We start from the raw sequence: 23,221 nt of genomic DNA on the forward strand, positions 1-23,221 counted from the left end.
TGTCCTACATCATTCATGCCGCATCAGGCTCAGCTAGTTCGTTACAATATTTCCTCTTCTCGTCTACGGGGTATAACATAAGATGTAGGGTACATTCCTGTGGAGGAAAAGATACTGTCGATACTTCACTTTTCAACCAAGACGCACTAATAAAAAGGAACAAACTGGCAACTCTTGGAAGACAATGGAAGTTGACTCAAATGCTTTGTATTTATTAGAAAATAATTGTTCTAGTTAACTTCCATTGTCCTACAAGAGTTACTCAATATCTTTCAGAATCCCTATACTGTAGCCTCATTTTAGAGATAAATGCTTGACACTGCCACAACTTTCATCTTCAGACTGTATCGCCAGCAATGTTAAAACACAGTAACAAATCTTCACATTGCAGTGCAGACATCACACTCCACAAAATCACCATTGCATTTGCAATATTTTTTAAATACTTTTTTTGTCTTTAATGTATTTACAAGCTTTTCATTTGCTCGGTAGGTCTTAAGTATTACAAGCACTTCATGTTTAGCAACCTTGGCATTTTCTTTTTAATCTTGCATTTTATCCATTGTTCATTGTTGTTTATTCACGTTCATTTAAATGTTATTTTGTGGACTGATTTGCATTGCTTCTTGAATGCATATCTCTTCCTCTTGGGAGGTTTATGTACATATCACAGAGTGCACTTCCTGTGGTTATTTACTGATAACCTTTGACCTCTGATGTCTTACAATGTCAATTGTCTCTGTGCATCCACCCTTTCTCTGCCTTCCCCTTCATCCCAAAATAACTTTTTACCCTGTTTTCAACCAAACATGGAATCCAGGGAGGCTATTTATTTCACAATTTTATTATTGTTATTATAATTAATAATATTGTTATTTCTATTCGTCATCAATGTTCTCCTCATTATGAGCATCTGCAAATGTTAAATAAACTTCCATATTTGCAGTCCTTTAAAAAAATAATAAATTAAAGAGTCTGGAACCTATGTATCTTTAAGTCTCTTCTTAAAAAGTAACAAAAGAAAAGTTAAAATTTAAAACAAAAATATTTTCTATGTATAATACAGGTATTTAGTGCTTCAGCCGTTGGAATTCAAACTCAAAATAGTCTCAGAACCGTACCGCAGAAAAAATTCCAGCCGTAAACATGTCGTCCTGCCCGCGCTCATTTTGTAGGTTTGTCTGTTTGTTTTGCTATGAAGATGCAGTTATTCTATGTAGCAACAGCTGGCCTCTTGTCCTGGGGGCTTACAGCGGCCGCCTGCTCCCTTGTCAATTATCCTCCGACTCCTCCTCGGCTTCCCTCAGCCAGGTGAAGAAAGCCGTTACAGACTTGAGAGCCACACCCTTGCCCAGCTCCTCTGCTGGGTCTTTGCTGGTCTCCCACTTGTAAAAAGCGTCCTCCGAGATGACGTCCTCATCATACAGACAATCAAAGAACATCCGGAGCAGGTCTGGAGAAAGAGAGACAAGAGGGGAAAAGTGCTATGATAACCATCAAATCCCATGGCTTAAATTAAATTAGTCTCTGCTTTCAGAGTGTGTGAGGGTATAGATATGCATGTAGGTTAATGAATAAACTTTTTTTTTATATATAATAGCATGAGATAAAACCACGAAAGGATGTCTGCTGTCAAGAATAAAAAAGTAAAATGCAGAGCAGGAGACAGAACCGTGCTTATATCTTTATCGTGAATATTGAGGTTGAAGGGTCTGATTGGGATGCTACTTACTAGGAGGCTGATCCAAAGTGACTATCAGCGCCTGCAGTGCATAAAGTGCTTGAAGCTGTCGCTCAGTGTCTGAGTTAAGGTACTTGAGTAATACGGGCAATCTCCTCTGAATGATGGCTACGTCCACTCGACAGGAAGCACTTTCATCTACACAAGAAACAAAAGATGGAAAGAATTGTTGAATTCCTCTAGCTATATAATATATAAAAAACAACATTGATCTGTTCCTAGCTAAAGGAATGGAGAGCTTACCTTTCACCGCTGCCTTACACACAGCCGTCATCAGAGCTCTCAGGAACGGAGAGGAGCTCATCTGAGATTCATCTAGATTTGCCTGGGATGTGGATGATAACAGAGGAGCACAAAGGAGCTCCGCTTAGACAGAGGTGAAAGCTTCTCGATATCACTGCCTGCATCTGTGACACTTCACTTGAAATATGCAACACTATGCATGTATAAACACAACATGCGTATGACATGAAGTCAAACGTGGCTGTACTGAGCTGTGTGGCGGGCGTAATACTACAGTCCGTACCTCTACCCAGTCAAAGATCTGCTCATCACTGGCCATGTCCTCCAGCAGCAGTCTCTCTAGCTGCTGGTTGAGCACCACAAGGGACAGTGCTGTCGTGGCGAGGGCTGCCTCATGGCTGGAGCAGTCCGCCTCAGTGAACTGGAGCTTCTGACAGGAGGAGGACATGGAGAGGAGGGGAAATTAAGAGGGTTAGGTTTCTGTGAACCTGTTTCTGTTGGGATGCCTCCATGTCGTAATACAGAGGGTTTATCTCACTAACCTGCTCTGAGATGAAATCCTGGACATCCTCTCCCTCTGGCAAGAAGTCACTCCAGCTGAGGCCCGACTCTCTCCACAAGGTGCCCACTTTCCTATGGCTCTGTGTAGGAGACAGACAGTTAATGGGTTTGTTGACTTGTTTACTTGATATGCACTATAACGCACTCACACCCAACTCGTTTACACCTCTCGTCTAAATCACACAAAAGTCATGCAACAATATCTGACAGCTATGTTAATTGTTCTCTGTGAGGGACATGTTGTTTGAAAGCAGTAAAGGGGCTAGGAGTAAAACCGACAAAATGTCACTTACCATTTGTTTGCATAGTATGTGCAGTATTTCAGAAAATAAGATCCCAGCTCTTCCCACAGGAAGTAAAGGTTTGCTTAATTCACTGTGGACAAACAGAGAAAACGATTAGATGTCTCCAGCGGTTCCATCCCACCCAACTGTTTTTCTTCATATCTCAGTTTACAGAAAGCCACAGCAGGGAATGGAGGTGTGAGAGCCAACATCAACACTCCATAATGAGAACTGAGATAGCCAGTCAGTAATATTTGAGAGAAAACGAAATGGAGTATATTTGTCATCCTGTGAGATCTTAATAAATTTGGGTTGCATGTGGACTGATCTGATAAGCTCTGTTGATGCAATAGTAACCCCCTCTTGATCTCCATAACTTTACAGGGAGATAACAATACAATATTGTGGTGCTGTAGAGTAGCAGTGTTACCTAAAGAGCTCTCTCATAGAGAAGCCCCTGTCTCTCAGCACAGGGCTGAGCAGCTCGGCCAGATACAGCCAGATATGGGGAATGTCAATGGCCATGTCATCCGCCAGCTCAAGGGTGTCAGCAAACCTGGGAAAGATAATCTGATGAGACGGCCATTTTAGATACAGGACAGTTGTTATATGACACATGTTGAATGAGAGCAGATGGATATGTAGGCAGGCTGACCCTTTGAAGAATTGGGACCTGGCCAGGATGTCCTGCTGCACCAACTGGAAGAGGAGCTTGCCCATGTGGTCCCGTGTGATCTGACTGCGCTCCAGAGTGGACTCCACCCCCACACGCACAAACACATGGAGCTGAGAGGACATGTCCAGCTCATCCACACACTGTACAGCCTCCTACAGAGAATACAACAAACACATATCTTTGTTTTACAAACTTCCTTTCGAGAGTAAAACACAAAGGCATTCACATACAGTATGCAATATAATAGCATTATTAAATGACTGCACCTTATAATCGTTGATGTGCAAGAACTCGTCAATGATAGCTCTGGACTTCCTCTCCATCTCCTCCTCAGAGAGGGCAGGTCTGTCTGGAGACTGGGCCACCACAGGCTCTGCTTTCACTGTAGGGGAAAGACCACCATTACAAGAGTGCTCCCATTATAGAGTGTGTGAGTGAGTGTCCACTGACTCCGTATGTTTAGTCAGTCTAGAACTGTCCTCCTGTTCCCTCACCAGGCTCCCTGGCACTGCTGCGCTCTGGCCCAGTTTTGTCCTCGCTTACGCTGGGGCTCTCCAGCTCTCTGCGGGGCTCCTCAGGGCTCAGGGCCGGGCTCTCCAGAAGCTCCTTGGCACTCCCGCCTCGGACGAAGGAACCGGGCCTCGACGGAGCTGGGCTCAGGGGCTTCTCACTTCGCTCTCTCCCTGCACTGCTTCGACTGGGAGGAGAACACACACACGAGAGAATGTTTTGCCCTGAAATGGGACGTTCAGAGTTTGAGACCAAATCCATAATACAAAAGTTTCAAAATGTGATCATTACCTGCCCAAGGTTCTTCTAGTGTCATACTCTAGGTTCTGTGCCGGTGGGGTGGTTTGATGAGATTGAGTGGACTGGAGTGCAGAGTACCGGTTTAAACTGGCACCACCACCACCAGACCGGGATAATTCTGATAGGAGACATAATGAAGCTGCAGAAATTACATTTCAACCAGGACACGAGTATGACTAGTTCACCTGCATCACCAGTGTGTGTGTGACGGTTAGCCAAGCAGGCCTGAACCTCTGTGGCATATCTAAAGCTATAGCTTGTGTCTGAGGTCGAGCAGATGGTACATAGACAATACAGTACAACATTTAACCAACCTTTACTTGGTGGTGTCTTAAAAACACCTGTTACTAGTTGCAGGTGGAACTCCAAAAACCAGAGAATATTCAGAAAAATATAAAATTCACTTTTTTGCACCGAGTGAGGTTTTTTGCATCCTTGCAATTTTAGCTGCTGAACTTCTCGCATTTCTTGACATCTTTGCAGGAAATATTCAATTTTAAGCGACGACGCTGCAGCCACATATAGAAGATGACAGTGATTCACACAGGACGACCAAAACAACTATCTACACAAATGCAAGAGGCACTCGGTACAGAAAGTGAATGAAGTCTGAGTATTTCCTCGTTATCGAAGTTCCACCAACAACTGGAAACAGACGTTTAAAAGACGCCGGTGCTTTCCAAATGGAGAATGAAGGAAGTGTCGTCAAGTAAAGGTAGATTGAAAGAACGTCCCCGATCCATAACCCATCCTATGCTAGAACCCTGTACAGAGTAAATGGATATATGTGTGTGTGCGTCCATGTGTGTGTGTTAACTATTTAACTGTACTAGAATGCTTAAAGGCCCCTAAAATGTTAAATATCGGTTATCGTATCAGCCAAAAATGTCACATCACTATCATTATAAAATACACTGCATTTCAAATAGTCAGCAATAATCTAATGAATTCAGGTATCGTCAGAAAGGTTAAGTTCTCATGTATTACAGTTAAATGATGTCTTAATGTGTTTCAGAGTCAATATGACCGATTCTGTTGGACCAAACCACAAATAGCGAGTTGAAACAGCCTGTTGTCAGAGAGGACACAGTTATTTTCCATCTTTGTTGTTGTGAGTGGCAGGGGGAGGGCTTATTGTGCATAAATGGGAAGGTGCACAGTCACAGCAGAATGAGCGAAGGAGATGAGACCAAAAGACAACACGAGAACAGGATGTACAGTACAGAAGTGCTCATAAAAACAAGAAAAATAATAAACGTGATTATTGCGATACAGGCATTTGGAATATCGCGCTAAAATAAACAAAACAATATTCTATACATCGCCCAGCCCTAATATGTCTCCTCACCGGAGTCACTAGCCTTGGCCCCTCCGCTGCTGCCCTTCATCCAGTTGAGTGAGGCTCGTGGTCCTAGTTGGATCTTCTCATCCATCTGAGGCTAAACAGGATGATAACAGACAGAAACAGTTTTCCTTCCAATACTCATATCATGTGATCTGGGCCTACAACGCTATAATGACCAACAGTCTCCGAGGAGAATGGAGAGCTGCCTAATACATCATTGGTACTGACACACAGATGTGGGTTTATAACAGCTCTGTATGGCATGGGGAGCCATGCTCCAGTATACAAGGCTGGGTGTGCTTGTACACCAACTATCTGGCATTTGGACCTGTATCATTTCAATACTACATTTACATTTTAGTCATTTAGCAGAAGCTCTTATCCAGAGTGACTTACAGTTTGTGCATTCATCTTTAGATAGCTAGGTGAGACAACCACATATCACAGTCATAGGAGGCACATTTATTTTCCACAAAAAAAACTCAAATGGGAGTGTTAGGCTTTTTGTGTGTGTGTGTGTGTGTGTGTGTTTGGGGGGAGGGGTATTTTTAAAATACCTCGTTGAAGAGATAGGGATTGGGACTATCAGTATCATTTGAGGACAGGGATGAAGAACCACAGGAATCCTGTGCGTGATGCGATGCCTAATGCAGTATATACATTACAACACAGTAGTTTAATCTACTATACTGAGCTGAAATAAAATATACTAGAAATTTTCCATACACACAAGGGTGGGCCTGGCTCCCCAGTGGGTGATGTGAAATCCATAGATTAAGGCTGAATGAATTTATTTAAATTGACTGATTTCCTTATATGAACTAAAACTCAGTAATCATTTTGAATGTTAAGTTGATATTTGTCCATAAAGACTTGTGCTTATAGACCAATGAGAACATAACTCTTGTCATCCAACTTCTACAGACTTGAAGGAAGCAAACATAAATTATTGACAAATGCCATTTTGTAATTAAAATTGAGTACACTTAAAAACACCAGTGAACCTCCATAGTAAAACACCCAAACGAGTCAGTCAAAAGATGAGGTCTACAGGTGCTTTAGTGGCTGACCTTGGAGATCTTGGGGATCTTGGTGGGGTCGATTGTCCTGCTGTTCTTGGTCATGGGCACAGTGTTCCAGGTCTCGTCTCTCTGTTGCACACGCTGCTCCCTTTGCTGCTCCCTTTGCTGTTCTCTCTGCTGCTGTTGTTGCTCTGGAGGACAGAGGAAACACACACAGGAGGGATGACATGTCAACAGGTTTATTAAAGACAAATCAAATAGTGCCCCAGGTTTAAGAGAATACTGTGGGGTGAGTTGACAGATTGGATAGTAGGGGAACTTTCTGACCACTGTGGGCCACTGTAGTGTCTCCGTCTGCAGGCTATGGGGAGGGAATGCCAGTGTAGCTCTAAGCCTTAGAGGATGTAGCCCATGGGCCTGGCTGACCTGGCCTTCTCTTGGTGTCCTTGGAGAGCAGCTGCTGGTGCACCTTCCTCTGCTCCTCCTGCTCCTCAATCTTGGCCTCTTTGTGGATCTGCTCGATGGTCTTAGGGCCCTGGTCAGCTCTCCTGGACACCCAGTTGTGCTGTTGGAACGAGCAGTGTTAGACTTACGCAGGGAGTTTCCAATTACTGAACTGCGTACAACACAATTAGCCTACAGTCAAGGAGCCCCTATGGCACAGCAGTATTTTGTTGATGGCTATTCATGCATTTTTTTTAATTCTATGCTCAAATTTAACTGATTACAGTCTGTTGTTTTCTTCCTTAGAGTGAATTACTGGTCTGCTCAAGGAGCCTGCGTGAAGAACTGAAAATTAGAATGTTTTCTCCTATTTATTGTAATAATAATTTTTAAAAAAAGAACCCTCACTGGTGGGCTGAGCTGCACAGACAGCACACAACCACAAGGCTCGAGTATGTACACACACTTACCAATCGGAGGTCTATCACGTCCTGCAGCATAAACCGTATCCGAGATGATGTCTTCCGCTCCTTAACAATTTTCTCCATCTGGTTGAAATACTGATCCATGCGAGGCTATGACAAGAAAGAGAGAGATGAAGGGTCATTGCAAAGTGACGTATGAATACAAAATTCTCACTATTCCCTCCAGTGGACAGCCAGACACTCATGTCATTTCATTCCACTCCATTTTACAATTCAGTGTGATATAGTATTGCCTCAAAGTAAACTGAGCAGTTTGGGAGCAGGTACAACAAAAACATTTTTTCTTAGCCTATAAAACACAGACTACTAAATGTGATTTCCTGTCTCAGTGTTAATCATGCCAGATATACACCATTACAGTATTTGTAAATATGAGGACCACAGAGTCGTAAAACTCTGGTAGAGCCCAAAGAGGGTGTACACTGGTACGTGTGTAGGAGTCTTTCCTTTGGCCAGCAGCAGGTTAAAACAGGTCAGACAACAGCAGGCGCGAGGGAGCAGTGAGATGTCTCCTCACCCATGTCCTCCCAGGCCTCCTCATACGACCAGCTGGAAGTAATTTAAGCTCCCTCCCCATTGCTCACCTTGGCCTTCTCAAAGTCCAGGTCCTTGCCGATGGTGGTGAGCAGCCTGCAAAGGCACTCCAGCGATTCCTCGTCATGGTTCTTCAGCAGCTTGACCACGCAGTCGTGCATGATGGCCTCTGTCAGCATCTTGAGCTTGAACAGCTCCCCGATGAACTTGATGTTACCTATGGAGCGCCGGCGGGCCTTGTCCTTGGCCTCCTCCAGCTCTAACCGTAGTCTCTCTTGATCACTGGACTAGAAAGGAAATGGAGAGTAGATTGTCAGAACTAAGTAACTAGCAACAGCTAACAATGAGCCCCCACTAACTCTTCACAATACATCAGTCCCATACAATTCTCTGCTCTGTATTCCCCTAATACAAGGTGACAGACAGATTAGTGACCTGAGCAGTGTGTGTGTGGGGTTTAGGTACCTGTGCAGAGTCAAGTTCCTTCTGTTTCCTTTCAAACACCACATCATCCACCTTGTCCCGCTCAAACTCCTTCTGACAACGGTTGAGCAGCAGTTTGCGGAAGTTCACTGTGGTTCCGGGTTTGTCCGTCATGGGCACTTTGAGCTGGAGAATAACAGAAGTAGTAACAAGCTATTTGGTTAGAGGTACAGAGATATAGGGGAAAGAGTAGAGTAAAGAAAAACTGAGAATTGAACGGAAGATGTCTAGAAAGAGTGAAAGGGGGGCAGAAAAATATACCTTTAGGGACATTTTGCTGAATGTTTATGGGGCTTAAGAGGACCCATGTACAGTTCATATTTTGATGTTGACTAGCAGCATTCAGAGGAACCACAGATAATCATGTCCGAACAATAGTGAGCTGAGCTTAACATACCGTGGTGAGGCAGCGACACATGTTCCCGTAGGCCACAGAGAAGCCGGGCTCGTCGATGGCCTTCTCAAAGACCAGGTCGATGACGCCCTTGAGGCGCTCCTCCGTGTCGATGGTGAGGTCTGTCACCTGCTTCATCAGCTGGTTGAACATCTGAGGCGTCAGTTTGTTGAGGATACTGCGCACCTTCCGGAAGAGCTCCTGGCACGGCAACAACATCCTCATCATTTATTGATGTGAGAATTCACTCACTTCATTTGATCTTCGGTCTCTTGACAACTCCTTGGTCACAATATTTCTTTCCTGTGTGGAGTCACTGCTGAAAAAACTCAACATCTTGTGCGTTTTTGATTTCACTGTGTGGGTGTGTCTGGGTGTCAGATGAAAGGTTTGGCTCCTCCTACCTGTGTTGTAATGACCTCAGGGTCATCTGATGGCCCCGCCCTCTTCATGCCGGGTTTCCAGGCATTCTCAGCCTTCTTCAGTTGCACCTCTTCATTCGCTGACACGTTCAGGATAATCTTCCTGGGCGGGGGCCGCCGGGCACCCCCCCCCATGTTCATCATCTGCTGGAGGAGACAGAACAACATGTCACTTCTACAGCTCGCCACCAACACCAAACACATCGCCAAGACTTGTGTGCTGAAGTCTAATTCACAACTTTCCTTGAATGACTTTGGGAAATGAGTCATCCCTAGTAAACAAACCCGATGCAAATCATTCCCCATGATTCATTTATCTCACTATGATACCAGTAATATTCTGTGAGTGTGTGCGCGAGCGAGAGCCAGAGAGAGAGCGTGAGTCCGTGAGCAAGAGAGAAGTAACAAAAAGAAGAGACATTATTTGAGAAAGAGATTGGTGTTTGTGTCGGGAGGGGTAGTAATTACGTGAGCCTGGGAGTGAGTGTGACTCACTGCAGCTCCGCCGCGTCCTCCACTCATCTGTCTGCCAAAGTCAGCAAAGGCCGGTGTGAAGTCAGGGCCTCGGGAGATCACCCTGGATTCTACCGCCCGGGTTGGCAGCTTGTTTTGGTTTATCTGCAGAGAAACACAGGGAGAGAGAGCGATGGACAGTGAGACAGCTGACCAGCAGGGGGAGCAGTGATCCTTTAACACTGTGGGCCTAGCCATATGGGGAGAGCTGTGGCCTGGTCCAGAAACAACACCCTACTAGCCCTGATTCCCTAAGCACTTGTGGAGATCTGAAAGGATGATCGGTATAATCAATATGGTGAAAGTTTTACCAAGCCATTCAGAGGGTAAGGTAGGGGGGTACTACCATATTGCGTAGATATATCACCTCAGATCTACATGAAGTGCCTGAGGTATGGGCTGGAATCGGGCCTACCACTGGGGCGAAAGAGACAGGTCAGACCCAGCTCCTTTCAGGTCCATCCTACTGTTGTTCACTGAGAGGTGGTGGATTCCCAATCCTAGTCTTAGTTCGCCACTGTGTATGCTGTTTTATGTGTATCAGCTATGCATTTGATAAATTCTGTTTCACTAATTTTGTGACTGGCGCAGTGAGTGAAGTCCGAACCACATGTGGAAGGAGGACTGAAGGGAACATTGTGAGGGAAGGGGGATAACAACTCCAGCACTCCCAGCTGTCGTTGACTTCCCTTAGTGCTCTCCACTAGTGAACATTTTCTCAGGGAGAAAAATATGACTCCCAGGGACTGTACATCAATCGTTGCCAGTCTCTATTGCTCCTTTTCTGGGGCTGAATTATCAACACTGCCAAGTGTGACATAATAGCTATGTGATTTTAATCAAAACAGGATGTCTATGGGCTAGCCGCTATTGGCTCGGTCAGAGTGCAGTAGAGGGAGATGAACTTACCAGAAGCATATAATTTCATAATGAATAGCTACTTTTTTTTTTTAAATGACATTGGGCCATGTATTTACTAAAGGGATCAAATAAGGCTACTCACACTGTTTGCTCCATTCAAATAATCCCTTCGCTTGAGAGCTTTTTTCAAAAGCAACTTACTTTGCTAACATCTTACACTATCCATTTATAGTCATGAATATTTATTGTGGGATTTAGGGCCTTGCTCACAGCTAACTCATTCTGACCACTAGGTTGAAGCTCTGCTCAGCCCACTCTTCACACACCTTGTCCAGCACAACGTCACTGATCTGAGGCAGCCCGTCTGGCTTCTGTGTACATGCAGCCATGAACTGAAAGCCCAGCAGGAAGTCCCGTTTGTATTGACGCTTCCCATTAGTCTCCAGATCTGAGGAAACAACAAGAGAGAGGTGAGGAAAACAGCCCTGCTCATTTCATACTGTGCAAAGGTTGATAGTGAAAACTAAGCGAGAGACACTAATGAATAATAACCACCACCTACCGTCCTGGAAGAGGTCTGGGGGGGCTCCTGTGGAGCCCTCATTGTCCCCAGGGGTGGCCCCGCTGTCACTGCTCTCAGTCTCCGAGGTGTGTCCTGCTCCGTTCCTCATGGGCTCAGCCTCCCCGTTTTCCTCAGGGGCTGGGGGCCTCTCCTCTGCCTCCAGGGCTGAGGGAGCTGCTGAGGGTGGGGGAGAGGTGCTGCAGCTCCTGGCGGGTGGCAGGGCCTGGTCTCCAGCAGCCTCTTCCAAAGGCTTGAGCTCCTCCTGGGGGAGGGAGGGGAAGCAGAGGGGGTTAGATAGAGGGACAGAGCTGCCTTCAAAGAGTCGGCTGGGAACACTGATCATGATGGATAACTCCTTGCCAACGTACTCTGACGATAACACCACTTCAAGTCATTCATGTCTGTGTTCCACCGCCACACATGTGGAAACATTTTCCATTTGAACTATTCCCCATATAATCTCTCTCCCTCTCCCTTTTCTCTGTCTACTCTGTTTATGCTTCCCCCCCTCCATCTCCTCCTCCTGTTCCCCCGCAGTGAGTGAATAAGAAGGGTTGTTGCTTACCTCAGTCTCCCTCTGTTGGGCATCTCCAACAGGACTCTCTTCATTTGGTTTCTTCCAGGTCTTTGGTGCATCAGGAGCAGCCTGACATCCTGCAGCGAAAACAATAAAAAATACATTTTAAAGTCGGCTGTAGGCTAACGATTTACCCAAAATTGTACCCACTAAAAATCTATGACTAGATACTTTTACTAGCAGAAAATAGTGGCCTTCCTCTCAGAATAATCATGAACTCCAGCTGTTAGTGTAAGCACTGATGAGCTCAGCACTGATCCTGTTTGAAACAGATTCTATAACCGTGGACAGTCTTAGTTGTGTCCAGCAGCAACATTTAACAGTTTATATATAGTATACACGCAGGCATCCATGTGACATTCATCTGTACCCATGGTTATGTCATCTGTACCCATGGTTATGTACATACCTGTAGTGGGACTCTTTCTGGAGAGGGCTTGTAGCTGTGGTTCAGGCTTGTTGTCTGGTGTTATGAATGCCTCTGTCCCTGCTTTGAGAGGGACGTCTTTAGTGTCGGCGGGCTTGCTGGCCTCCGCTGTGGCCTGCACTAGTGGTGGAAGGCCAGGGGGAGGTGCTGGAAAAGCAGGCGCAGGTTTGGAGGTCAGAGTGACTGGCACTACAGTGATGGGTGCGATAGAGCCCGTGACAGCAGGGGGAATCTCTGCTCTCACCTCACTGGGCACAGCCTCACTACAGTCTTCTCTGAAGGCCGGGGTTGAAGCCTGGGGCTGGGGTGGGGAGGGAGAGGGATCTAGGGGGGAGGGCTCCTGGGCCTGGGTGTCCAGCTCAGCCCCAGTGTCAGCATGGCCATTCAAAGCTTTTGGGGTTAGGGTGGGGGAAGCAGCCAGGGTGTGTGGGGCTTCTGGAAGAGGCTCCACTGTGTTTGGGGTCTGGGAATGAGTCGTGGGAGGCAGGGTCTTGGGCTCAGCTGCAGAGGGAGTGGGAGTAGCAGGCTCCACTGCAGAGGGCTGCTCAATGGGGTTGGGGCTGGCAACAGGACGAGGGGCAGTGATGGGCGCCACCATCACTGGGGCAGGAGAGGGAAGCTCTTTTTCTACAGGGGGAGATGGGGCAGTTACAGGTGCACTGGCCTCTTGCCACGCCATAGAAGGTTCTGGTTGTCCAATCCCGGGAGAGGAAGGCTTCCGGATAACCGGCTCCAATTTTGGCTTATCATATACTGAAAAAGGCGAAGAGATAACACTGACATTAAACACAAAAGAGAAAATTATTTGTGCTATCTCTTTACTGAGTCAACGTCTTGCTCAGGGCTCTGCTCTCAGAGCAGAGCTGTATTGTGCCTGGAGGGTGGAGGGGTGAGGGTCAGACCTGGCCCTGGTTTGCTGTCTGCAGCCCCAGGCGTGGGCTGCTGCTGCTTGGGGGGCTCCAGGCTGTAGGCTGGGTGGGCCTGGCCTTGGCCCTGCTCCGGAGTCTGGCTGCCGCTCGGCTGCTGCTGCTGCGATTTGAGGTAGAAAATGTGAGGATAATGAGGGTGCGGCCATAAAAACTAGCAACATGGAAAGACAGCCAAATAAGCACAAACGAGCACAAAAATAGAATTAAGCGGAAACAAGGAAACCAGTGGGTGTGGTTAGAAATATTGGCAACGGAAAAGACAGGGGAAGACAAGGAGAGACAGCAACCAAGGAAAGCAGGCAAAAAGGGGAAAGGAGAAGAGCGCAAGAGTAGGAGAGAATGACAGGGAAATGGAGGCACGTAAGGTAAAACAAAGCAACAAAAAAAAGGGGAGTGTAAAAAGGACAAAAGACAGAAAGAGAGGAAAGACACACTGTTAACGTCCAAGGAGAGGACAGGAAGGAAGTGTCACAACAAAAGACTTCCCTCCACAAAATCCAGAACAAGAACTGTCATTTAAGATGATTTCCCCTTTCTATTAGAATGCATTCAGCAATGACTGCTTTTTTTAAAAATAAATATATATTATAATATTATAATTCATATTATTTCTGGATTCTTCATGGAGGGACAGAAAGCAGAAACGACATGTTCCATAAGAACATTTACTGTACCATAAGAGAGGGAGGAGATACACTGATACATGTAGATACAGTGCATTGCGAAAGTATTCGGCCCCCTTGAACTTTGCGACCTTTTGCCACATTTCAGGCTTCAAACATAAAGATATAAAACTGTATTTTTTTGTGAAGAATCAACAACAAGTGGGACACAATCATGAAGTGGAACGACATTTATTGGATATTTCAAACTTTTTTAACAAATCAAAAACTGAAAAATTGGGCGTGCAAAATTATTCAGCCCCTTTACTTTCAGTGCAGCAAACTCTCTCCAGAAGTTCAGTGAGGATCTCTGAATGATCCAATGTTGACCTAAATGACTAATGATGATAAATACAATCCACCTGTGTGTAATCAAGTCTCCGTATACATGCACCTGCACTGTGATAGTCTCAGAGGTCCGTTAAAAGCGCAGAGAGCATCATGAAGAACAAGGAACACACCAGGCAGGTCCGAGATACTGTTGTGAAGAAGTTTAAAGCCGGATTTGGATACAAAAATATTTCCCAAGCTTTAAACATCCCAAGGAGCACTGTGCAAGCGATAATATTGAAATGGAAGGAGTATCAGACCACTGCAAATCTACCAAGACCTGGCCGTCCCTCTAAACTTTCAGCTCATACAAGGAGAAGACTGATCAGAGATGCAGCCAAGAGGCCCATGATCACTCTGGATGAACTGCAGAGATCTACAGCTGAGGTGGGAGACTCTGTCCATAGGACAACAATCAGTCGTATATTGCACAAATCTGGCCTATTTGGAAGAGTGGCAAGAAGAAAGCCATTTCTTAAAGATATCCATAAAAAGTGTTGTTTAAAGTTTGCCACAAGCCACCTGGGAGACACACCAAACATGTGGAAGAAGGTGCTCTGGTCAGATGAAACCAAAATTCAACTTTTTGGCAACAATGCAAAACGTTATGTTTGGCGTAAAAGCAACACAGCTCATCACCCTGAACACACCATCCCCACTGTCAAACATGGTGGTGGCAGCATCATGGTTTGGGCCTGCTTATCTTCAGCAGGGACAGGGAAGATGGTTAAAATTGATGGGAAGATGGATGGAGCCAAATACAGGACCATTCTGGGAACTGAATAATTTTGCACGCCCAATTTTTCAGTTTTTGATTTGTTAAAAAAGTTTGAAATATCCAATAAATGTCGTTCCACTTCATGATTGTGTCCCACTTGTTGTTGATTCTTCACAAAAAAATACAGTTTTATATCTTTATGTTTGAAGCCTGAAATGTGGCAAAAGGTCGCAAAGTTCAGGGGGTCCGAATACTTTCGCAATGCACTGTAGGTACTAGTAGGTATAGATGTGTAAGCCATAGATCTGTGTCCAAGATTAACGTGATAACCAACTATGACCAATGAAATACAGTGTGTTTAGGTCACTGTTGTAAAATAGCCATGCCTTCCTGTTACTCAAATTGAATAGCAAAGATTGTGAACCTAAGGCCAGGTTAGTGTGCTAGGTGCAGATCAGTGGGTCAGGGACAGTGGCTGAAGTCTATGTGGCTGGCTGTGTCTAACGCAGTATATGGCAGAGGATGGATTAGACACAGACTGAGGAAAATGTTTCTGGTCTGGTGCATGGCTCTCTGTATGTTGTGGTGTCCAGGCCCTGGTGGTCTGGCCTAATTGCCCGCTCCCTCCTAACACCCAGCAGTTTGTCCTAAGCACAGGTTTAACACAGCCATGAATGAGAGGCTAATAGCTCAGCTCAGTTCAGTGGGTCAGTGGCACACCATGGCACCCTTTGTGTGTGTGTGTGTGTGTGTGTGTGTGTGTGTAAGTGAGTGAGAGAGCATTAAGCCTAAGAGCAGGAAGCATGAGAGTAGATGTGTACTTACCTGCGGAGGGGTGGGGGTGGAGGAGGGTCGTCCGACAGGGGGAGTTGGATTCCGGCTCCCTGTGCCCCCTGCCATGATCTCCTCTGTGATGTCCCTGCCTCCCTGATTGGGGTCACGGATACGGATCTGGGAGGACAATGACACAAAAGGAACGCCGTCTCACTAAAGCACCAGTGTCTCAGAGCAACCCTCCCCCAGCCATTTAAAACAGTGGAGCGCGTAATGTACAGGAGTACTGACTGAGTCTAAAGAAGCATTAATGTGACCAAACGTTTCAGACATTCTTATTAATCTTGTGCAAATGGAGAGAAAAAGCTTAACACTTGACTTTTTACAATATCTAATTTCAGTTAAGGCATTTAAAAGGGTTTCTGAAAAGATAATGTATTATCCGACTCCGGATTGAAGCCATTTTTAAAGTCATCGCCCTTCCGTCCTTGACTTTTCCAAAATAAGTATATTTAACACACGTATGTTGTTAGAATTTCGATATCACAAACATAATGTGTGTATTAAGCAGCTTTATGAAGCCATTTTCCCCCTCATTCATCGCCAGTCAGCCTGTGCAGCTGATGGCACATCAAACTACAGTTAACTGCCAAAATAAAGAAAACACCAACAAAAGTGTCTTAACAGCCACCAGAACAGCTTCAATGCACCTTGGCATAGATTCTACAAGTGTCGGGAACTCTATTGGAGGGATGCAACACCATTCTTGCGCGAGAAATTCGATCATTTGGTGTTTTGTTGAAAGTGGTGGAAAACGCAGTCCCAGCCGCTGCTCCAGAATCTCTCATAAGTGTTCAATCCTCCCAACTGTCACATGCAGGTAAGACGTTTTGATTTATATAAAATGTGCAACCCAAGCAGGGATGGTGTTAGACGGGTGATGAGCTGTGCCTGGTTTTCTCCAGACATAGAGCATAGCATTCTCATCAGACCACAGAATGTTTTGCTACTCTGCCATAAAGCCCAGATTGGTGAAGTGCTGTAGAGACTGTTGTCCTTCTGGCAGGTTCCTTCATCTCAGCCAATGAAGTCTATAGTTCTGTCATTGGGTTCTTGGTCACCTCCCTGATCAAGGTCCTTCTTGCCAGGTTGCTCAGACTGGTCGGACGGCCAGCTCTCGAATATGGGTAGTTACATTTTTTGTTAATTTCCCAATGATTGAGACCACTGTGTTCTTAGAAACTTTCAACACTCTCAAAATGGTTTAACACCCTTCCCAAGATATGCCTCAAGTCAATTCTCTCTCCCAGATCTACGAACAGATCCTTGGACTTCATGGTATAGTTTCGGCTCTGATGCACTGTCAACTGTGGCACCTTATATAGACAGGTGGGAGGTGGGTCCAGCTTTCTGGTGTTAAAGAGCTAGATTAAGGCCTGGCATACATTAAGGCTAGGGCTCCCGAGTGGCGCAGCAATCGAAGGCACTGCAACTTAGTGCTAAAGACGTCACTACAGTCCCTGGTTCGAATCCAGGCTGAATCACATCCGGCCGTGATTGGGAGTCCCATAGGGAGGCGCACAATTGGCCAAGCGTCGTCCGGGTTTGGCCGTGGTAGGCCCTCACTGTAAATAAGATTTTTTTCTTAATTGACTTGCCTAGTTAAATAAAACAATTCAAACAAACCGTGCTTCTACACAGAAAAACTCTACTGACAACCTAGATCTAAATTAAACCATGTCATCCCTCATATACCTTCTCTGTAAAATAAATATTCTGTTTCAAAATGCAAGTTAAAGGGGCTCATGGATCCAGACACGTCTCTTCATCAGGGATCATTTCTCATATCCTCTCACAGTATGCATGTGGAAACAGAAGATCTGGTGCCTAACTGAGCACAGATGGCCTACGCTAGTGTGTATCCGTATGTGTAATGCTTACATACATAGGGAGCGTGTGATGTCTGTGTTGAGATGGCAGCTTGCTGAGATACTCACTGGTTTCTTCTCACGCTTGGCTGGTGGAGGTTGCTGCGGTGTAGGCACTATGATGGGGGGTGAGGGGGGGTACACCTGCTGTCCTGGATAGAATTGAGGTCCGGGAGCTGAGTCAGGAAGGAGGAAGAAAAGCTGAGTATAGTGTGTGTCACTCTCTGTGTGTGTAGCTGAGGAACAAACAGAGTTGATGGGGTCTGTACAAGAATATATTTGCGCTAGATAGGACAGATGTGTGCTTTGTGGAAGGAGACAGCTATTTTAAATCAGACTGGTGGGGTTTGAAGTGCTGTGTGTGTGTGTGTGTGTGTGTTTGGCGGAGACTCACCATACTGAGCAGGGTACTCCCCCGGCCCAGGGCCAGGATAGAAGGTGCCAGACCCCGGCGGCTGCACTGAAAACGGCTGGGGCGGCCCCACATAGGGCGTACTGTGGCGATACTGTAGAGGGAGAAATAGAGGGCATAGAAGAAAGGGTTAAAAGCTGCGTGGGGGAAGTGGTAGAGGAATGCCTACTGGAGAGCAGCAGCAGCCTGGTCAGTCAGTCCCACCTGTGGGATGTAGTACTGGGCAGCCTGTGGGGAGGGGAAGGGCATGGGGGCCATCATCATCATGGTGGGCTGGTTGGGGGGGTATACCGCCGCTGTGGGGTTCTGAGAGCCGGGCCGCAGAGATGAAGTGTTGGTGGGGATGGTTGGCCGCGCTGTCTGCATCTGAGCCCTCTGGAAAAACTGAGAGGCGAGAAACACACACACACAGAGATCGATATTACATGTGAGAGAACTTAGTCCCAGAGAAGCAAGAGAGGATCCACAACTTTCTCAACAGCAGTTGCAGTCTTCATGTGTGTCCTGTGCAGTCTCATTTCAGCTTTGTGGACGCAGGAGCTCAGAGAGATGAAGCCAAGGAGACCTCAGAGACAGAGAGCATTATCTCAGAGGACCAGGTGGATGGCACTTCCACTCCATTGCGCTCAAACAGCACACATTTCCCCAAGCAGCATAAACAAACCCACAGGACACAGGCCTGCAGGGTGAGTCCTGACTCCCTCCAGCTGGGTTCCCTCTGCCCTCATCAGAGAGAGATCAAGGTTGTGAAAGGTCTCAGAACACAGCGGTCTACCAGCAGCCTCCGCCACCCAACCTGCTGTGCTGTTACAACAGGGCTTAGAGAGCACGGTTCCATGCTGCCAGAGTCAACCACCAACCAGCGCACAGCAACACATGCTGTTACACGCCACACACGCTGACTTTATATGCAACCACATTAGTTTACAATGCAGTGTGCACAAATTTGTAAAGTGCTCATGTTTATGCTATATAGTAGCGGTTCCCAAACTATGGGTCACTAGTAATTGTGTCTCCCTCTGCCATATGGACGCAATGTATCATATACAGAAAGCAACTGGCAGCAAAAAATATCCAAAGAGACATACTGCAGCAACTCCGATTGTAAAATACATCAAACCACATCGACTGCGTGCACGCCTGTTCGCAAACTGTGTGGAGATATGGGATCAGAGCATGACAACTTGCTATTTCACACCGAGGCTTGGTGGTTATCAACGGGGAGAATATTGGAAAGATTTTTCTAAATGAGAAACGAACTGGATGTAAAAAAAAAAAGGTTTAAAAAAAGACGACTTTCTTTGTGATGAAAAGAAAATGGTGTCTCCTTGCCGATGTAACAGACATAGGCTATTTTGAAAACTGAATGCAAGCATGCAGGGGAAATACAAAAACGTGCTACAGATGTGTATTCAGAGGAAATATTTCTTATACATAAGCGAAACCATGCCCCCTTTCCTTGGCTGTGGAAGTTTCTAACAGACAACAGCAGAAGTGAGTGTCCCACAGGAGTGGCGACTGCTCACCTCCAACGCTTTGAAGAGCACTTTGGGACCTACTTCCCGGACTTGGACATGACGTTTGACTGGGTGTAAAATCCGTTTGACTGTGATCCTGGCTCAGTTGGCATGCCAGCAAGTGAAATCACAGCTGATTGAGCTGTCATGTGACTGAATGCTGCAGACAACGCATTCACAGGTCATGAGTTTTGGTTCCTGACTCAAAGGGAATACCTTGCCATTTCCCCCCGAGCATTACAACTCATGGTACCCTTCGCCAGCTCATATCTGTGTGAAGCTGGATTCCGTGATCCCGTCTGAATTAAAATAAAATATTGATCCAGGACAGCAGATATGAGGTGCGTACTGTCGACCACGTACCCTGACTTTGAGAAGCTCCGACGTGACATGCATCAAGCACACCCATCTCATTAGTGGTGGTGAAATAAGAGAATCAGAAATGATGTCAGACTGATTTGCAATTGACTGCCATAGCTAGCTAGCCAGCTAGCCAGCCAGCCCCCCCCCCCCCAGCCATTGTTAATTTCAACAACAAAACATTTACATGGTTGGGGTCATGAGAATTTTCTAATTGGATCATGGGCCAAAAAGTTTGGGAACTCTTGCTACATAACTGGGGCCACAATGTATTATAGGGCTGTTCTGTGTTGTTCTGTTAAATGAAGTGAGGTTTTATTTACAATGTGGAAACAGAGCTCTTCTTCATGCGTCATAAAACACAGAATCATAAAAAATGTTCTCATGACTGCAGAAGTTATGTTTGCAGGAAACTAAATATCACAATCAATGGGGTGCTCAGTGCTGCCAAGCTTTTTCTGGGGAGCTCATAAAATGTTATGCAGCAATCAATGTACTCCAAGCAAGATGAAAGACTCCACACAACAGCTGTGGCCTACATCCTTATGACTAGAGCTCAAGGTTACCACAAGCAGTTGACTCGGGTTCAATAATTCTTCAGCGATCAGATACCCTGAAGTATACACAATCTTTATTTAAAATGCAGTTCATTTCATAAAAATGAAAAACACTTTTGGAAAGAAGTTAACAGTTCTAATATTCTGCATGCTGTTCATCCAAACTAAGCAAACATGGGATTTTAAGAATGGTGAAGAAGAATGAAGGGAAATGATTGAATGATTGCAAAAAGACATAGGTTAAAAAGAGAGAAAATTAGTGAGTGTGGTGTTCAGGCAGTATTATATTGTTATGTTGGAGGGAGAGAGAGGGGTTTTCTACTGAGCATACTTTGGTTAAGATGATGGCCACTGGAGGGCTCTGGGGTTAGAGGTTAAAGGTAAAGGGTTAGGACCGGTAGGTAGGGGTGTTCCTCATGCCATGCATCTGCAGAGAGTTCTGACAAGAGTCATTATTACCTGGATGGGCCTGAATCCTCCCTTGAGTATTGAAGCAGGAAAGAGAGAAAAGCCAAATGGGAGACTGCACTGATGAGTGTGGAGCCCAACACGAACACAGTGAGCGGGCAATCATTCACAACACACTCGGGTTGGGCGATATTTGGGGAGACCTCTCCTACGATATGCTACTCCAAATATCGCGATATTCGATATAGTTTTGCGCAGTTAATGACTGGATAATTCTAGACTATGCAATTGTTGTGCTTATTTAGATATTATAGTCGCAGTGTAATTAAATAACCTTATTATGGTGAAACTTCATTTTCAACTGCTCCGTTTTGATTTGTAAAGTTCACATAGAGTATTGTCTTGCACCTCACGACATATCGTCTTGCACGTCACAATATCAAATATCACGATATTCGATTTATATATTGGCCCAACCCTTCAACACACACAAATACACAAGGGTATATATCATAAGGCTTTCCACCTGTCACAATATTGTGCAGCCTGTGGGCCCTTTTGCAGGTTGAGCTGTTCTCAGTCCCAGCGTGGAGCCGGCTGTATTCCCACAGAGGTGACTTAGCAACACAGACAGAGTGTGGAGGGCTGTGAGTCTGCGCCACCCTCTGGAGGGAGTTATGTGACATCACCGAGCTCTGTCTATCTAGCTGCTACCATTCACCAAGGACTAAACTCAGCCAGGCTCACTGGTGGTGTCATCACAGTGGTATTCCCAACACCTCAGGGTACAGACAGAGGGCGGGAGTCTGAGTCAGTCCTGATTGGAACGCTCTTCTCTCCCCTTTCACTTTGCTTTTCTCTGGCAACATGCACGGTAGAATAATTAAGACTTTGCTCCACTTTGGCAGTCAGACATGAGCTTGTTGTTAGTATCAGGGAACACCAACAATGCTAGCTCTGCTCATTTCAAACAGAGTATAAAGTTATGGAATCAACTGCTTAAGTTAAATCTTAACTCAAAATGTTAATATGATGCTTATATCTGGCTGACATTTGAACTCTTACTGGAAACCTGCTGCTCACAGGTTTCTGCTGCTGCTCAACTGCTCACAGTAAACACGCTCAAAAACAAAACACTTATTATTTTTGATGTCTACACTGGACGTATAGGCTACAACTAACATTGTCAAATCAAAAAACAACTATCCTTTGTTTGACCTCTTGGTTTGCAGCCCTAAAACAGTGAAAGACTGAAGTTGCTTTCGCAATGAGAAATCAAGATAACATGGAGAGGGTCGGCTGACGTCAGCAGGCTGAATAATGAGAGGTTTTGGGCAGATGAATGAATTTCCAGATCACTATGTTGCCCCCTTTGTGCGGGGGCGATTGCAACTTATGTCAGAGACGAGGCTCATTTTCTCTGGATGTATAATAGCCCTTTTGTTCTGCTTCATCTGCTTTCCAACTCCACTTCCGTGGCGGCACAAGAGAGGCCAGCACCAGGACAGAGCAGAGCCCGTATGTGACAGTGCATGTACTGTGTACTCTGTGCCAGTAAACAGTTCAGATTCTGACACACTGAGCCTGACTGACCTAGGAGGCTGCCTATTAATAGTCTGTCAAAATGGTCAACACAGAATCATCCAGAAGGATGTTGGACAACAAGTTATGGATGGGGTGGGGTGGGGGGGGGGTGCATGTCTGCCTGTGTGACCCAGTGTCTTCAAAGGGCATCTGATTCTCATTACGACAGAGAAATAAACTATTTCAACAGGGAGGCGCTGGGGGATTCTCGTCTCTGTGCCCAGGCTCATCTCAGCAGTCACATAGTTATGTTCAATCACACACAATCAAAAACACAAACAATTCAAACAAAACAACATGCAATCATATTTATACAAAACAATTATTCATCAGATAATCTAAAACACAAATTGACTCGGAATAACCCTTTCAAAAAGGAGAAGCATCGAGAACATTGTGTATGCCAATGTCCGATAAACATCTGAGCAACAGGGCATTAGATGTTCCTAAAATGTTGGAGCAGTGCCATCAGCACCACACTTGTTAACACCAAGTCTGACCAACAGTGTGACAAGCAAGTCCACAACAATGCAACATGAGAAGAGAGTCATCACTATAGTATGGTAAACATCTAGCATCGTTGTCTGACTGGCAGTCAGGCAACTGTCATCTTAGATATGCCTTTAACGACTATGTGGAAAAAATTTCAGACAATGGC

General features: G+C 45.5%; 1 protein-coding gene across 34 annotated transcripts in view; it reads right to left on the reverse strand.

Annotated features, from left to right (window-relative positions):
* Positions 1 to 434: 434 nt before the first annotated feature.
* The window catches only part of LOC110527996 (eukaryotic translation initiation factor 4 gamma 3), a 71,728-nt gene continuing 48,941 nt past the window's right edge, over positions 435 to 23,221 (reverse strand). For 9 of the 34 annotated variants that reach the window (XM_021609744.3, XM_021609742.3, XM_021609740.3 and 6 more), the window contains 29 exons: positions 18,342 to 18,521; positions 18,120 to 18,231; positions 17,795 to 17,901; positions 15,849 to 15,983; positions 13,287 to 13,464; positions 12,367 to 13,137; positions 11,946 to 12,034; positions 11,381 to 11,642; positions 11,145 to 11,266; positions 9,913 to 10,062; positions 9,427 to 9,591; positions 9,026 to 9,223; positions 8,611 to 8,754; positions 8,196 to 8,432; positions 7,597 to 7,701; positions 7,109 to 7,247; positions 6,731 to 6,873; positions 5,664 to 5,754; positions 4,307 to 4,433; positions 4,000 to 4,202; positions 3,772 to 3,887; positions 3,485 to 3,657; positions 3,260 to 3,385; positions 2,839 to 2,920; positions 2,527 to 2,625; positions 2,268 to 2,414; positions 1,985 to 2,066; positions 1,733 to 1,879; positions 435 to 1,453 (listed from right to left, as the gene is read on the reverse strand). In XM_021609744.3, coding sequence (XP_021465419.2) covers positions 1,272 to 1,453; positions 1,733 to 1,879; positions 1,985 to 2,066; positions 2,268 to 2,414; positions 2,527 to 2,625; positions 2,839 to 2,920; positions 3,260 to 3,385; positions 3,485 to 3,657; positions 3,772 to 3,887; positions 4,000 to 4,202; positions 4,307 to 4,433; positions 5,664 to 5,754; positions 6,731 to 6,873; positions 7,109 to 7,247; positions 7,597 to 7,701; positions 8,196 to 8,432; positions 8,611 to 8,754; positions 9,026 to 9,223; positions 9,427 to 9,591; positions 9,913 to 10,062; positions 11,145 to 11,266; positions 11,381 to 11,642; positions 11,946 to 12,034; positions 12,367 to 13,137; positions 13,287 to 13,464; positions 15,849 to 15,983; positions 17,795 to 17,901; positions 18,120 to 18,231; positions 18,342 to 18,521 — 4,812 coding nt within the window. In that variant the 3' untranslated portion in view covers positions 435 to 1,271. Of the gene's footprint in view, positions 1,454 to 1,732; positions 1,880 to 1,984; positions 2,067 to 2,267; positions 2,415 to 2,526; positions 2,626 to 2,838; positions 2,921 to 3,259; positions 3,386 to 3,484; positions 3,658 to 3,771; positions 3,888 to 3,999; positions 4,203 to 4,306; positions 4,434 to 5,663; positions 5,755 to 6,730; positions 6,874 to 7,108; positions 7,248 to 7,596; positions 7,702 to 8,195; positions 8,433 to 8,610; positions 8,755 to 9,025; positions 9,224 to 9,426; positions 9,592 to 9,912; positions 10,063 to 11,144; positions 11,267 to 11,380; positions 11,643 to 11,945; positions 12,035 to 12,366; positions 13,138 to 13,286; positions 13,465 to 15,848; positions 15,984 to 17,794; positions 17,902 to 18,119; positions 18,232 to 18,341; positions 18,522 to 21,030; positions 21,052 to 23,221 lie in introns of all 34 variants that reach the window. The other 25 variants (XM_021609739.3, XM_021609730.3, XM_021609741.3 and 22 more) reach the window with 12 other exon arrangements.

This window comes from Oncorhynchus mykiss, chromosome 7 (assembly GCF_057628025.1).
Source record: "Oncorhynchus mykiss isolate SJ-2025 chromosome 7, ASM5762802v1, whole genome shotgun sequence".
NCBI classification, from domain to species: domain Eukaryota; kingdom Metazoa; phylum Chordata; class Actinopteri; order Salmoniformes; family Salmonidae; genus Oncorhynchus; species Oncorhynchus mykiss.